At 30.0% G+C, this 17,113-nt stretch overlaps 1 protein-coding gene across 1 annotated transcript; it reads right to left on the reverse strand.

Moving 5' to 3' along the window:
• Positions 1 to 1,427: 1,427 nt before the first annotated feature.
• Positions 1,428 to 16,728, reverse strand: LOC107016938 (probable WRKY transcription factor 3). The gene is made up of 5 exons (XM_027916324.1): positions 15,919 to 16,728; positions 9,826 to 9,993; positions 2,958 to 3,493; positions 2,387 to 2,545; positions 1,428 to 2,307 (listed from the first exon to the last, which is right to left on the reverse strand). Exons 1-5 carry the CDS (start codon positions 16,162 to 16,164, stop codon positions 1,773 to 1,775), a joined length of 1,644 nt encoding a protein of 547 aa, XP_027772125.1. The 5' UTR covers positions 16,165 to 16,728; the 3' UTR covers positions 1,428 to 1,772.
• Between the last annotated feature and the right edge of the window lie 385 nt (positions 16,729 to 17,113).

Below are 17,113 nucleotides of genomic sequence, written 5' to 3' on the forward strand. Positions count from 1 at the left end.
TGTCCTCCACAGTGGACAAGATGGGTAGGGTGGGAGACTGAGGTGGTTTAGACATGTGAAGAGGCGACGTATAGAGGTCCAGTGATGAGGTTTGAGAGATTGTATATGGGATGGGCACATAAGTATTAAGAAAGAGATGATTAGACATGATATGACACATCTTCAGCTTACCCAAGAAATGACCTTCTACAGAAAGGTTTAGAGGTCACGGATAAGAATAGGCGGTTAGTAGGTAATAGGGGTTGTCGCATTACTAGCCTTTTCATATAGTCTTTGGCTTTATATATATACTAGGACTTGACCCTGACACCCAACATCATATTTAACTTCCAAATTGGGATATAATTCAAATGCTAATACCCAAGCCGGGACCTGACTTTCAAATTAGGACCTCACACCCGATTCAGGATTGTTAGCCTCCTAAATGTTCATAGATTTTGATCAATGACAATAAACATACTTTCAAGTGAAGAACAAGACAATTTATACAACAAGATAATTGAATCCCTCAGGATTCAATATATTGAGTGAAAAGAATCAAAAGGAAAGCAATAGATACTCCAAAATCTAGATTAATTGATGAATCTCGAGCAATCAAGGTATACCGACACAGACAAAGTTAGGATCTTTAGATATCAAGGTTAACTAATAAGAAATAATGCATGATTCAAGGAATCCGGAAAGGAGGACGCTTCACCAGAGAAGGAAGGACGTCATGAACATATCTAATATGGACATGATAATAATATTCCCCAAATCAACCTCAATCAAGGAATCCCTACAAATCCTTGATTGAATGAACTTTCCTCGGGTTTTCCTAAAGAAGATCAAAGGAACCTTAGTCTGCAGTACCTACCGCCTTTCTCTTAGTTCAAATTTTGTCTTCTTTCATTAAATTCTTAGAGGTTTCTGTATATGCGACTTCTAAGTTTTTAGAGGTGTATTTTGTTACTTCTCTACATTTGTATCATAAGTTATCTTTGAAATATTTCTTATGCTTCTTTATTTTTCCACTTAAATCATAAAAATGAAGTTAAACAACTTGAGGGTTTGTCTATTGGGGGTAGGTGCCCACTGTGATTTTTCAAACGTGAAATATTAAGATTTACATCAAAATTTCTTTAAAAATTTTATGAGATGTTTTGCTAAAATTTTAACTTTAGATGGTGATTTTCATTGATCAATTACCAAGAATGATATGTAGGTACGTACATGAAAGTCTTTAAAAAATTTAATTTGAATCACCCAAAATGTCAATTTTATCAGAATCTGCCGCCTTATACATTACGTTTTCTAATGCAACAGGTTACAAATAATACCACCATGGATACAAATATGTTCTCTAAGATGGTGAAAATTACTAACTGCAATTAAAATATTTTCTAAGGTCAAAATCAGTGAAGAGTTTTTCTGACGGAGAAGATAAATGACATAAAAAAAAAGGTAGATCTTATTCCAACATGAGTTCATCACCAAAAAATGAGTTAAAAACAATAAAAACATAGAAATCAATCCGTGAAACATTTTTAAAAGCCAAAAACAATGAGGCTATGTTAGTATCAACCTTTCTCCATCTTCCATTCCCTTTTTTTCTTTATTCGCATTTCAGTACTTTTACCTTCTTTCGAAGGTGCAATAGACTAATGAAATTTCACGACTAAGAAAACTTGTCCATAACATATCTGAAGAATGAAATAGATGTTTCATTCTTGAATTTTTATTGTTATTGTTCATCTCTTGAATAAGCTTTTGTTTCCTATTGCAAGAGATGGTTATTGTTGATCTCGTAAAGAAGCTTTTGATTTCTTATTGCTAGAAATGGTGTTTATGTTAAAATGAAATTCATCGGGAGGAGGTACTCTATTGGGCAATGAAAAATGAGGCATTTGTAGGTTAAACGGGAGTGAATTTGATATGTGTGTAGAATTAAAGAGAAATGAATTGTAGGATAGAAGGTTAGGTGGGAATCTCAAGTCAAAGAGGGGTCCACATCGAAGGTTACTAAGTTGATTTTCAACAAAATTTGTTCTTTCCAATTGGAAGTTAAAATCTTGTACTTGTGTTTCAAGATTTGAAACTTTATGGCTTTCTGAAAATGGCAACATAGAAGATTTATCGTTTGACATTAGAGGTGAAGATTGGTTTCCAACCGTAGCAGTTGCCGTAACACCATTTGTCTTGTTTATTGAAGGCACTTGATGATTATGTTTTCCTTCATACGTTGTGATGACTGATTTAATGTCATCGGGTGCCCTTTCTATCTGTTTTCTTACTGGACAACTTGGACTTGTACATTTGTAATAGCTCCTATATCAAAAATAAATTACGTTATATATTGATAATATAACAAAACTAAGCATAATTATGTAGGTATTAATATAGATACCTTGGATTTGGGTTGCCTTTCACAACTTTTTGGCCATATTTTCTCCAGCGATAACCATCGTCAAGAATATCAATCTCACTCTCTATTTGAACTATCACTCTTGGTTCTTTTGTTGATCTCGACGATAAATTCATTTCAGCGGGATAATAGTCTCTTCTCCTAAAACAAAGCATCATTTTCACAACAAACTAAAAAGTTAGCATAAATTGAAAATATAAATGAATTAAAATTTAATTTGAAAATAGTATAGTAATCATACAATAGTCTCTTCTCCTAAAACAAAGCATCAATTTTACGACAAACTAAAGGTTAACATAAATTAAAAAAATATAAATGGATCAAAATTTAATTTGAAAATTGTATAATAGCCATACTATAGGCCTCTTTCATTTGAAAATTGTATAATAGCCATACTATAGTCCTCTTCAAAAGCACTTTGATCTAATAGAGTTTCTATCACTATATATTGACATTTCCTAAATGATAACTATCGATAAAATAGGAATTAATAACTTAAATAAGACATTATCAAATGAAAGAAAAGGACAGTGATGGATAAAAAAAAAAGTACCTCCTTTGCTCAAATTCATTATCATCGATGGAAATGATCCCTCCTATGGCTCTAACCTCATCTTCATCTTCATCTTCATCCTCACAACTCACAAGTGGCGAACAAGGCTCACGAGTAGTTTCAAATAGATTCATATTAATGTTTGGATGATTTAATATTTCTGTTAAATCACAAGACTTGGAACTTGTTATTGCACGTCGAATAGGTTGAGATTTCTGATGATTATGTTCACCATTGTAAATAATTTCTGTGATCTGTCCATTTGGAGAGCGTTCTACTTTTTTCTTCACAGTGCAATTTTGTCCAGTACATTTGTAGTAGCTTCTAGGAAATTCACTACCTTTGACGGTTTTTTGACCATATTTTCTCCAAGTATATCCATCATCTGGTCCGGTTGAATTACTAATATTTGGATTCATTGCACGATGGTAATTTTCTTGCTTAGTAGTATTTGTGAAGTTAATTATGCCACTCATGTTTTCTTCAGGCTTGATATCTGAACTGCAGGTACCTAATTCATGATATCTCGATGTAATCTGCATTAGAAAAAAAATGTTTATATTAGTTTTTACATTATTAGTATAAATAGGTATCACTACAACAAACTATTTGTTATATTTTCAAATACCTAAATTTCTTTTTTCGCTTTAGTTTATAGGATACTATTCTTTTTATTAGTTCGTTTCAAGAAAAAATGACAAATTTCAATAAATAATAGAAGATTTAACTTTAGACTTAATATTTTTTAATCATTAATGACATTCACTAAAAGTTACCAAAAAAAATTATTTAGCATCATAAATTTTTTTTAAAAAAATTGTTTTTTTTTGTAAAATTTGTTTATATACTTACTTAGGTGCAAAAATTATCATCATATTTCCCTTTTGTCTTACTTATTATTTCAGAAATATTATATTTAGAAACCATAAAGCTTTTAAGTTCAAAACAAACATCGCATAGTGATATAAATGTTTATATTAGTAAGAGTTAATTCAAGCTAAAGAGCGATATATGTTTGCAATACATTATTTTGGATCTTATCATAAGAAACCTTATTTACCAATGTGAGGATTTAATTAGTTTAATTCAAGTAATAAAATATTTCTATGGATAAAAAGAAGACAATCTTTCTTCATTTTTTTTTAATAAATATTTTTACTCTTTTTCTTTCTAGAAACATTAATACTTTTTAATTAAGTAAAAACAACATGGTCGAACTCATAAGCAGATTTCTAAATTTATTGGGTTTTTCCCTTCAGGCACCTTAACTATGCCATTTTTCTATTGAATCGTTGAACCACCCAGAATTTGTTCCATTTGAAGACTGTTGGCTGATTTTGATCAATTGTTTTGTTGTAAATGTCTTCAATTGTGTTCGTATTATAATGATTTTGATTGAAGGAATGAAGACAAACTGTGTGTTAGTCTAATTTGTTTTCTAATATTTTCGAATGACTTGAAGTAAAACAGAATTACTCATGAACAGTTTCACTATCAATTGGATTAATGAGTTCTGGAACAACATATGTATCATCTAACAATATCCCTCACAAAATTTTGTTCCACATCAGTCAACTGTATTTAAAAGGAACAAATTATAGGTGGTTTTATAATTCAATATGAAAATAGCATAATTGAGGTACCTGAGGAGAAAACACCAATAAATTTAGAAATCTATTTTTGTATTTGAACAAATAACATCATAAGTTCTTGCTTTAAAAATAGTGAAAGTTATTTACACACGTTAACTTTGTTTTAAAAATTAAGCTTCCCTCCCAACTTAGAACAATAAGGGCCCGTTTGGATGGGCTTAATAAAAGCAGCTTTAAAAAAGTACTTTTGAAAGTGCTGAAACTTATTTTTAAAATAAGCAGTTATGCGTTTGGATAAAAGTGCTGAAGTTAAAAAAAAGTTGTTGATGTGTTTGGCAAATAAGTGCTGATAAACAGCTTTTTAAATCAAAATGTCTGAAATACCCTTAAAAGCTGTTAACATAATAAAAGTTAATTAATTTATATTTTACAGCCATAAATAATTATATTTTGCTATCATTCACATATTTCTTTCTCATCACAAATTATTTATAAGAGGAATATAAACTTATTATAGATTTTAAAGATATATAATTTGAATAGATTAAAGAACGATTTAAGATTTTATTTTAGTTTCATCCATAGGTAATAATAATTGTCTATCATTCACATATTTCTTTATTATCACAAATTATTTATAAGAGGAATATAAATTTTTATTTAAGTTATATGTGCAACTTATTTTACATTTTAATAATATATAATTTGAATAGATCACTTGAAAGATTTAAGATTTATTTTATTTTCATTCATTAGTAATAGTAATTGTCTATCATCCACACGTGAAAAGGGAAAAATAGAAGAAAGAGATGTTAGGGTTATGTGGGTAATTTGGAGATTGTATAAAAATATTAAGGGCAAAAAGGTAAAAATGTAGTCAACTTAAAACAGCTTATAAGCTGGAAAAAAAAAAAGCACCCCTACCCCAGCTTTTAACTTTTGGCTTAAAATAAGTTTTTTTTAACTTAAAATAAGTTATTTTGAGTATTGCCAAACAGCTAAATAAGTCAAAAACCAGCTTTTAAGCTGAGCCAAACAGGCTCTAAATCCCCCCGGCCCCCAACATTTATCCTCTTTGTCATTTCTAAATGTCAATCTTCTTTTTCATTTTCTTTTTTTCCGGAAAAGACTAAAATATGTCAAAAAAATTCAGAAAAGGTTCATTTATGTTATTCGTTAAAAGTTTGACTCATATATGTCATTACCGTTTAAGAAAATACTCATTTATATCATTAGTTTTTAAAAAAGTAGTTTTACAAAATTATTTTTGACATGTGGTCAATTATAATTGGATCACGTCATTAATTTTTTTAATGAAAAAAAATAAAATTCTGAACGAAATTGAATTAAAATAACCCACCCAAGTAAAGAACCACCCAAATTTTAAAATATCCCTAATTTTATTTGGTGCGTTATTTTAACTCAATTTTTGTTCAGAATTTTGATTTTTTTCATTAAAAAATTAACGACGTGGTCGAATTACAATTGGCCATGTGTCAAAAATAGTTTTGCAATACCACTATTAAAAAATAATGGCATGAATGAGCTTTTTCTTAGACGGTAATAGCATAGATAAACCAAACTTTTAACGAATGACATAAATGAACCTTTTCTGAAAGTTCATGACATATTTGAGTCTTTTCCCTTTCTTTTTTAATTTCTCTAAATTATGCTACTATTTTAGTTTTTAATCTATATAATAAATGTTTTATTAAAAAAATTATTCGAGACGAAAAAGAAAAGAAAAATGAGAAGTACTAATTAACTATATAAGCTAAGGGCGTTCTAAATAAATAAATGAGAATTAAAAAGTGAATACTACTAATAATCAAAATTCTATTATCTACTTTTACGAGTCTGTAATAATACTTTAATAATTTCAACAAATGTAATATAAAAATAATTAATTTAATGACAATTAAAACTCATTTATCAGTATAAACAATGGTAAAGTAAAATTTAAATAAGGCCAAACACATACACAATTTCTCTACTTTGTCCCTATATTTTATTTTCACACTATATCTTAACCTTCTTTCATTTTAATTTTCAACTTTATTTTTAATCTATCATTTAAACATAAAATATTTATTTTATGATTTTTTTAATTTTAATTATGTTGTTCAACTACCATTTTGCATTTTAAAAATTGACGGATGAATATTGATCTTTTAAAAATATAACAATTTCTTTTTTAGAATTTGTCTATATTTTTATGTGAAAAATCAGTGACACTCCGACAAAATTTTTTCTTTAAAAAATCAATGATAAACTAACAAAGTCTATCGAGTTTTAGCATCTTTATAGTAGTGTTATGATCAATGACCAAGAGTTTATTTTCTTACTCGTATTGAAGAAGGTACTTTTAACCTAAAAGTTAGTATTTGAGTTAAATTTAGATAGCTTCGATATGAAAAACAAAAGTGATATTATCTAATTTAAATGATTATTTAAAAAATAAAAGGGACACACATTCATCGGTTATAATTTACGTAAAAATATAGAGCAACTCTCAAAATAATACTATTTTCTTAAGAAATTAATGTTCATACGTTAGTTTTTGTTCAATTTTTATTTCGTTGAACAAAAACTAACAAACAAACATCGATTTTTTAAAATGAAAAACTAAAATTGAAGAAAATAAAAAAAAATCATAAAATTAATATTTTGTATTTGAATGATACATAAAAAAGGGATAAAGGTCTGAAAAATACTTCAACTTTGGTCGAATTTGCTGTTGCGATACTAAACTTTCATGAGGACCTATACCTCCCTAGATTATTTAATACCATAATTTAAACTTATATGTCTGCCCATGTGGACATAAAAAATAATGGAAAATTGTAAATAGTAATTTGTCCACGTGGATACATATATACCTTTAAAATACACTATTAAATAGTGCAGAGGGTAAAAATAACTATTAAATAGTTTAGGAGGTAATAAATTCCCATGAAAATTTAATATTGCAATAACAAATTCAACCAAAATTGAAATATTTTTTAGATCCTTATCCAAAAAAATTAGAGTTATAAGGTTAAAATGAAACAAAACAAAAATAGAGTGTAAAAATAAAAATAAGGGCAAGTTAAATAAACACACATTCATGTAGAATACATGTATACATAATTAAAACATGTAGTTTCAAAATAACATTTATAAAAGGGTCAAATATATAGACAAATTGAATGTTTAAATAACATTTTATCAAAGATCAATCTATAAATCTTTAAATAACACCACATATTTTATTTTTTCATATCATCCAGATTAATCTAGATTATCTGGATTTAACTCAAATACTCATTTTTTAAATTTGTATGCAATTCCGCAAGGATAAAAAGAACTCATCTTTAATATGGATAAAAAGACACTCTTATTCTTGCTAATAATACCATCAAAAAATGTTAAAACTTGTCAGCCTTTATCGGGTTTGTCAATGAGTTTTTTTTAAGAATGCACTTTCATTGGTTATTTTTCAACAAAAAATACAGAGAAACTCCGAAAAAGAAATTATTTTTTAAAAAAAAAATAGTATTCTGTTGGGTTTTATTTGCTCTGATTTATTATCATAAATAGGTTTTTCTTTTAGAAAAACATTTTGGATTGGCTAGTCGTTTTTCTTGTTAGGAATTTATAAATAAAAGCATGTTCCTTCTAACTTAATCACCATTCACGATGTAGTCTTAAGGGCTTTGAAAGTTTTGGTTAGGGGGACAATTTGCAGGTCACAAGCTTGATACGTTATCACTAATGTGAACCTCCCATGTATTTCGAGTGAACTGGTTGAGGTTGTCTTTCTCTGTATTTTATACTCTCATGTTTATACAGTGAATTGTTCATCTCCTTTGTGGACGTAGGTCGATTGACCGAACCACGTTAAATCTCTATGATTTTGGTATATTGCTCGTTTATCTTCTTACTCGTGGCCTTTCGAGATTCGCTTTGCTAGCTTCAGCGTTACACCTGCTTATTTTGTTCCTAACAAGTGGTATCAGAGCCAGATTCAATAATGGAGTCAGGTTCAATGGTTCGATAATCGATAATTGAACCAGGTTCGAAAGAAGTGTTCATCGTGGTAGGTGTAGTTCTAGCCGCAACATTTTTGACAATAATGAAGATTTTTTTTTGGAGAAATTGTTTCAAAGAGATTATCTGTGTTGAGATATAAATTTTGTAAAGGAGATTATGGAGAGGAGAAGCAAGCTGTTGAAGATTAAGTGAAGAATGTGGACAAATTTATTTTGTCAGAAATTCAGGTCAAAGGAGAGATTTATTGGGTTTTATTTGCCCTGATTTCTTACCATAAATAGGTTTTCCTTTGAGGAAAAAGTTTTGATTGGCTAGTCCTTTTTCTCGTAGGAAAAAGGTTTAGGACTCTATTAATAAAGGCATATTCCTTCTAACTTAATCAGCATTCACAATGTAGTCTTAAGGGCTTTGAGAGTTTTGGTTGGGGGGAGAATTTGCAGGTCACAAGCTTGATAAGTTATCACTTGTATGAACCTCCCATGTATTCCGAGTGAATTGGTTGAGGTTGTTTCTATCTGTATTTTGTACTTTCATATTTATAGTGGATTGCTTATCTCCTTGTGTACGTAGGTCGATTGACCTAACCACGTTAAATCTCTGTGTTTTTTGATATATTTCTCGTGGTCTTTTGATGTTTGCTTTGCTAACTTTCGCACTACACTTGCTTAATTCGATCATAAAACATCCTTCACTTTTTATTTTATTTTTTACCCAAATTAATAGATCTTAAAATACAAATTTGCAGTATAATAACACAAATAAAAATCATGAACACTAGTATTTTTGTTTAAATGATACATTTAATGGGATTGAAGACTTTAAAATAGAACAAAGTCCAGATAGAGTGTCAAAATAAAATTACGGAATAAGTTAAAGGGGATATGTATGTATTTAGACTATAAAATAGTAGCATTAAATTTTGTGACAAATTCATACAAGAACTATTTTATTTATAATTAACTTAAATAAAAACCAATAAATATAAATAAACAATAAGATATTATATAGATGGATGATTGAAAATATCAAAATAAAATAATAGTGATAATTTTATCAAATCATCCTTATTAAATATAATTCATCTAAACATTTAAAATTAATTATATTTAATTCTAAGCTAAGAGTAACATAGACACAGAATGATAAATGATACGTTCATTTTATAAACGGTACAAATATTATTGGATAATCTAAAATAATATAATGAATAAATAAAAATAGACGGAGGAAGTAAATAAAAATACCTGAGATTGAGTGTTTGATGAAGATGGGAATAAAAGGGGATGATGATGATGATCAATAACAGTATTAGTCTTGATTGGACAATTAGCATTGATGACCACATGAGATGGAGTGTTGGACATTGAGTTGGGGAACTGTTGAAAGCTTCCAGTAGTAGGAGATTGTGGTGCCTAATTGACAAAAAACAACAAGGATTAATTAATTAGTTGCAAATAATAAAAGTTTAAGCCTTGGAGTTGAAAGTAAGTAGTTGTAACTCCATCACTATCCATTATGAGTTGTTGTTATTAAGATGAGTTGTTATTCTATTGTATAACTATAATCCTTAAAAATAGCTTAAAACAGATTCCTGCTTACTTAACTATCTTCTAAATTTATTTATTTAGTTCAGATTTGAACGAAATTGGAGTCATTAAGGTGTAGAAAAATTTAATAATAGTCGGGTGATTTAATTATGATTTTTATTACATGAGTAGATAGGTTAGTCGTTAAGAAACTTGCACGACTTTACAAAATTAAATTCGCGTGAGTAGAACTCTCGAAATAGATCTTATTGTAACGGGTAGTTCCTGAATGTCGTTCATTGAAGATGTGTTGTGAAATGGGGGATATTAGAATTATTAAATTAAAATAGCTTATTGTTTTGTGCAAGCCGCTTTGGCGGTGATCTTGGTCGCCAGGGCGGGGCCGATGTAGTAGGGTGATGGTCGTTGTGGCGGGCCGGACGCGATTTAAAGTCGTAAATAAATTCTAAAAACGTTTCATTTTGTAATTTTGAATTTGACTGATAAAGAAAGAACTTGGATCTTTTCTTGACACGTTCACTATTTTTGAGGCCAGGTAATATTTTAACTCCCCGAATTCATTTTTTCGATTCATAGAACGTAATCTAATAAGTAATTATCTATGGGGGAGGGTTTTGATCTAAAATTTATGGTGGAAACAACTCTAATTGGGATCATGGGTTGATTTAGGGTTCATCGGATTGTTGGTAATTCGGGTTATTTTTTATTGATTCCCGTATTACTATGATTGTTTGTAGACCCTGAACAAGCGGAAAAAATTTGAAAAGGGAAGATTCAAGTTCCTTAACGGATTCAAGCTTGGATTTGAGGTAGGTGATGATTGTGATTTCATGATTGTGTGATATATGTTTGTTTTTGCTTCATTATAATACGTGTTTGTATGCGAATATTGCATTATTGATCACACTAGTTGTAAATGAGATAAATGAATGCTGAATGTCATGAATCATGACTTAAGTGTATGATCTTGAGAATATACATGTGATTGTAATTGTAGCTTATTGAATGGATCGGGTGTTGCGTTGCGATATACTAACTTAGATCAATTGTCACGTGCCGGCATAAACATGGGATCGGTTGTCACGTTTCAGCATAACATTGGATCGATTGCTGTGTTCTGGCATAAATATTGAATTGGGTATCACATTTCGATATGCTAACAGTTGAGGCTTGGGTTCCATGAGAGGACCATTGATTTGACAAAAATGTATAACTTGATAAATGTGAAATTGTTCATTGTTCGTAAGTGATGATGATATTGTATATGTTCGGTGTATGGATGTTATTATTATGTTGTATTGCCATGTTGCACTTAGTGGAATAGTCGTGTGATTCTACCAGTACACTGTGGTTGTGTACTGATATTGCACTTGCTCTTTCTTTGTTGAAGGCGTTACATCTTCGGGTGGCTATTGATAGACTTCAGCTAGGTAACTATTGAGTGTGGCCGGGTTCAAGGGTGAGTCAGTTCTTTCAGGTTTCCATGGATCTTTCTTGTTTAAGTCCACTCTTTTCGGACTCAGACTAATTGCTTAAGGTGTTGTTTAGTTTTGGGGTTGTGCCCCTCACTCTTAGACTTGTCGTTAATAGAGTTTTGGTACCATGACTTTCAGGTTCTAGGGGTTGTTCTTCTGCATTAGTTTGGTTAGTTATTTGTTTAAGACTTTGGAGTTTATGGGAATTCTGTATTTTTATTGTCATTTAAACCTGCTTCCATATCTTTAAATGTTTTATTTTTCATAAAATTTGCTAGTTTGGGTTGTAGTAATGGTTCTCCCACAGAAGGGTTAGTGTGGATGTCTATCACGACGGTTTGGGTCGTAACATAAAGAGTATTTTAAAATAATAGATTATTTGCTTAAAGAAATTGAAGTGAGAATTTTACAGAATTATTTGATCCTAAAGGGAGGATTCATTAAAGGAGATAAAAACAAAGTACATTTTGCCACAACTTTTCTACACACATGATCTCCAAAGAATAATGACATCAATGTGCAATAGACTAGTTCAAGTGATTGATGTGTGGGGAAAAAAAAATTTAATCATTATTTACCTCACATTTATTATTTATATTTATCCTTTTTGAGCATGAATTTTATAGATTGTGCTAAATAGTGTATTTTATTTATAGGATTAAATTGGTGAAAGGTTGAAATGTATGGAGCTAAACAAATTAAAGATGAAAGGTTGAAGAAGGAAATCAAGCAGACAGGTTAATATTAAATTTAATATAATAATATATAAATGGCCAAACCCATTGGTGGCCTCTTAAGCTTACACCAATTTTCACTTAGACACCTCAATTAGGCGATGTTCATTCTAGACACCTCATGTAGGGTTCTGTTGTGTCATTTTGACACTTTTTGCTGACATATCAAAGTGAGTGTGATACACTCAACAATAGCGCGTAAAAGGCTTAATTTAGCCATTTTTAATTTTATTTTCTCTTCTTCTTTTCCATTTTTCAAGCCACCACCCCCTATCTTTTTTTCAAGCTTAAATTCCTTCAATGGAGGCCAAATTTTTTATTCAAATTCGTTTTTAAGTCATTTTCTTCTTCTTCTTCTTCTTCTTCTTCTTCTTCTTCATTGTATTACTTATCTAAATTTATCATCACCTCCCTCCATTTTTTGCCGGAATAATGGATACCAACACCCATATTTCATATTTATCCTCTCCTTCCTTCCTCTTCCTCTTTTCTTTCCAAAAAACAATACTAAAAAGAAAGAAGATGAATAAATATGAAAAATAGTAAAAGAAAAGATTTTTTTTTTGAAAAAGCATAAAAGAGATTTTAAGTGTAACGAAATAAGAGATATTCTAATAATAATGTTTTAAATTTATTTACTAAATAGATTTTATAATTATTTTTAACTGAAAATAACACATGTAATTATTTAATTGATTATTTATCACGTCATCAACGAGTGTACTACACTCTCCTTTAATTTTTTGTTTTTTATCAGAAAAGTGTCAAAATGATACAACAGAACCCTACATAAGGTGTCTCAAATGAACATCACCTAATTGAAGTGTCTAAGTGAAAATTGGTGCCAAGTTTAGGGGCCACCGATGAGTTTAAAATGGATAAACCTGCCACGTGTCAAATAAGGAGCTGCGTACAGATTCTTGAAGGCGACGTACAGAGTTTAACGCGTTCAACAATTTCGTTCTGTTTAGGTTTTGGTTTTTCAATATATTTTGGACTCAGTTATTTTATTTAGGATCTTTTATATCTATAAATAGTCCATAAAATAAATTAGTTAAAGGGGAATCAATCTATATGAGGAGAAAAATATAGTCATCAAGAGAAAAGTCGTTAACACTTTTTAGGGTTCTTTTCTTAGACATTAGTAGCTTAAACCCTTGTTCTGGCTATAGCTATGAATTCAATTTTGATTATTTTAAGGTTTTTTGAATTAATTCTTGGTTGACAATTCAAATTACTTTTATATTCTTGTTTTACTATTTTATGTTTGTGCACCATAAAATAAAGGCATAATACATAAATATGCCTTTTAACTTGGCTTTGAATCATATTTATGCCCTTCAACTTTGGATGTGCACAAGTAGACACTTAAACTTGTATAAAGTTGAACAAACAGACACACATGTCTTACATATCAACCTACATGTCATTTTTTTCCATATGTGGTGTCCTACGTGTATTGTGCCATGTTGGACTCATGTGTTTATTTATTTAAAAGTTGGATAGTTAAAGAGTCTGTTTGTGCATTATGAAAGTTGGAGATCAAAGTTAAAATTTGAAGTCAAGTTTAGGGTTCAATATATGTATTATGCCTAAAATAAAGCTAGTGTTAATCTTAAAATCGATCCGAGGAGAGATTAGATAGACCGAAGAATATAGAGAGCTCGGACAGCCATTAGATTGAGGAGATTAGTGTTCAAGAGTGACGCCCAGACGAACACCTTGCTTGGTTACGAAATAGGATGAAATATAAATGCTCGTCAGCTGATCTATTTATCCCCGCTTAACAATGTAGTTAGATAGCTAACTGGGGTGGGCGATGAGAGGCGCATAACCCGGATCAATCCTATAAACCAGTAATTGACAACTAAGATTAGTTGTAAGCCAATAATATGATACATGAGATTCAATACACGTTGCAGCCGTGAAATTTTCCAAATTTATTATTTTTATTCCTGCATACTTCTTTTTTTTTTTACACTCTTAAATAAATAATTAGATCAGTATAATTTAGTAAAAATAGTTAATTGACAAGTCCGTTAGGATCGATAATCGGTTCTTTTAGGAGCCACCATATTACTTGCGCGATCACATACAGTTGCATGTATATTGGGAAGCAACGCAGTGATTATATGGTTGATCTATTCACAAAGTTTTGAGAAAATGATGCACAAATTTAAAATGCGAAGATTCAAGACTTCGAATTGATGCTCGCATTAGGAGTTTTTTTAATTTAAATTATAGATCCATTGCTAAACGGAAAAACTACCTAACTAGGCATATCACTACAGATTTACCTCTTTTTTTTTAACAATTGGATATATTATCATTTTTAATATTTTACACCATTTTTAAACTAAAGATTTAGTCAATTACACATATTTCTTAAAATTAGAATTGATTAATTCTTTTACATTTAAACACCACAATTAAGAATCCAATAATAATCAAGTATACTTATCTCTCATCAACCATCTCCCCAATACTCCAAATCGGCCTCCCTTTGTTGACAACAATTCGATGGTCATACTAGTTGAGAGACCAACAAGACCACAGGCAAACTCGGAGGAAAGGGGAGCATATCAATGAAAAAGATAGTAAAACTTGATTTTGGGGTTAATCATCTCATTTATCGAAACATACTTGACTTCATTTCCAATTTTAGCCTTATCACACTCCTCATTGATGCCACCCAAGGGCGGACCCACACTGTACGGTGGGGATGTACGTGCACCCAGTAACTTCTGAAAAAAATCATATGTATATTTATTTTGAAGAAATGGTAGAAATTAAGAGATAGTTAACAGTGCACCCATAAAAAGCATAGAAGTGCCTTTGTGCAATTAGTAGAAGGTAGACATACCACCCTCTAGATCAGGGTTCGAATCCCACTTAAGCATGTTTTTATTTTAAGTTTGGTTTAATTATATTTGAGCTATGTTTATATTGGTGCACCCAAAACCTTCAAATCTTGAGTTCTCTCTGATGTCACCTTAACCCCATCACAAAACATGCACCTCTTTGGATAAATATATATAGGGAAAATGGATAAATATACCCCTCGAACTATCATATATAGTATATTAATATTCTCCGTTATACTTTTCAAATATTGGTGTCTCTGTCTTCCACAAACTAGAGTATATATGTCCTTCACTCTAACGAAACACTAAATAGAAACACACAGCACAATCTTATTCATCTGTCCGACACTTGATAAATATCAAATCGGTGGATAAGATTATGACATGTGTATATCCGTTAGAATAAAGGGTATATATGTTTTAATTTTTTAACGGCAAGGGCACCAATGTCCCAAAAGTATGGCGGAAGATATCTGCATACCATTTACGATAGTTCAAAATATATTCGTCCTTTTTAACATATATGTAACAACAATATCACAAAATCATGACAACATTCACATTCAAAAAAAAAATAATCAAAAAAGAAAAATATTGGAAGAGAGTAAATTACTACTCCCTCTGTTCTAATTTATGATGTGACACTATCATTTCGTTAGTCCATCCAAGAAAATAGTATTGAAATGATTTATAATCACACAAATGTCTATAAAATACCTGTGGATTCGGAAGCATAACCGGAGAGTCAAGCAATGCTGTCGGAGCTAGTCCCGGCGGTATAGTAAGAAAAGTTTGCCTATCCGGTGGCGGCGACATCGTCGAAGTACTCATGCCGGAAGCATTGAAACCACATTTTTCTTCCCGGCGTTGAGCAATGCTAGGCTTGGGAAAACTTTTATTAAAAACATTTTCATCAAATAATTGGCAATCCCACTCAATAGCCTCTCCATAATTCCCCTCCATAATAATAAATTAAAAAAGGAAAAAAATACCTTTTTACATGTTTGTTTAAACACTATCGACAAAAAAAAAAATTAGTGACACATAAATTTAGTACCTAAAATAATAAAATATGTCAATAATCCTACTTAGCAATAACGAAAATAAAATTTAGTACCTAAAATAATAAAATATGTCAATAATTCTACTTAACAATAACGAAAATATTATATTAGCTATACATAATTAAGCGACGAAATTCATAGCTAACTTCAATTTTTTTCTCTTTAAAAACCCAAATGAAAGGGAAATCCAAAAATCAAGCCAAAAAAACATGCATCACTCCAAAATATAAAAAGAAAAAAATAACTCTCAAGGATCCCTCATGTCATGAAGAACCCTAAGAATGATTTTCAAACAAAAGGTAAGAAGCTTTCATTATATGTACATATATATTATGAAAAATCTAAAACCCCACTACATAACATGCTTTTTTTTTGTTTATGAGAGAAAAGTATTATTTTATTATTAAGAATAAGTGGCTTCTATTATTCTTGTTTGATAGTGAGTGAGAGAGAGAGAGTGATGCAAAAGTCTTTTTTTTGTGTTTGTGTTGTTATTATTTTGTTTATATATAAAAGGAGAGTTTTTTTGTCTAGCTAGTAAAATGGCAAGTGTATGGTTTGGGAGTAAAATTAGAAAAAAGATTTTAGAAAATTACGCAACATAATGACACGTTTAAGAATCTAAACTGATTTCCTAATTGTTTAAAATAGTTATTAAGTTGCTTCCTCAAACTTGGTCTAGGTAAATATCTTTCTTTAGTCTATTTTATATATTAAAAAATAAAATAAACAATAACATAGAGGTATTAAACTAGTTGTGAATTATTAGTTTCATTCCATTACTATTTTGATAGTTTTAAAAACACTTTTTTATTTGACTGACTAAACTTGCATACATTCCTAATTTT

Source organism: Solanum pennellii, chromosome 4, assembly GCF_001406875.1.
Source record: "Solanum pennellii chromosome 4, SPENNV200".
Lineage (NCBI taxonomy): Eukaryota > Viridiplantae > Streptophyta > Magnoliopsida > Solanales > Solanaceae > Solanum > Solanum pennellii.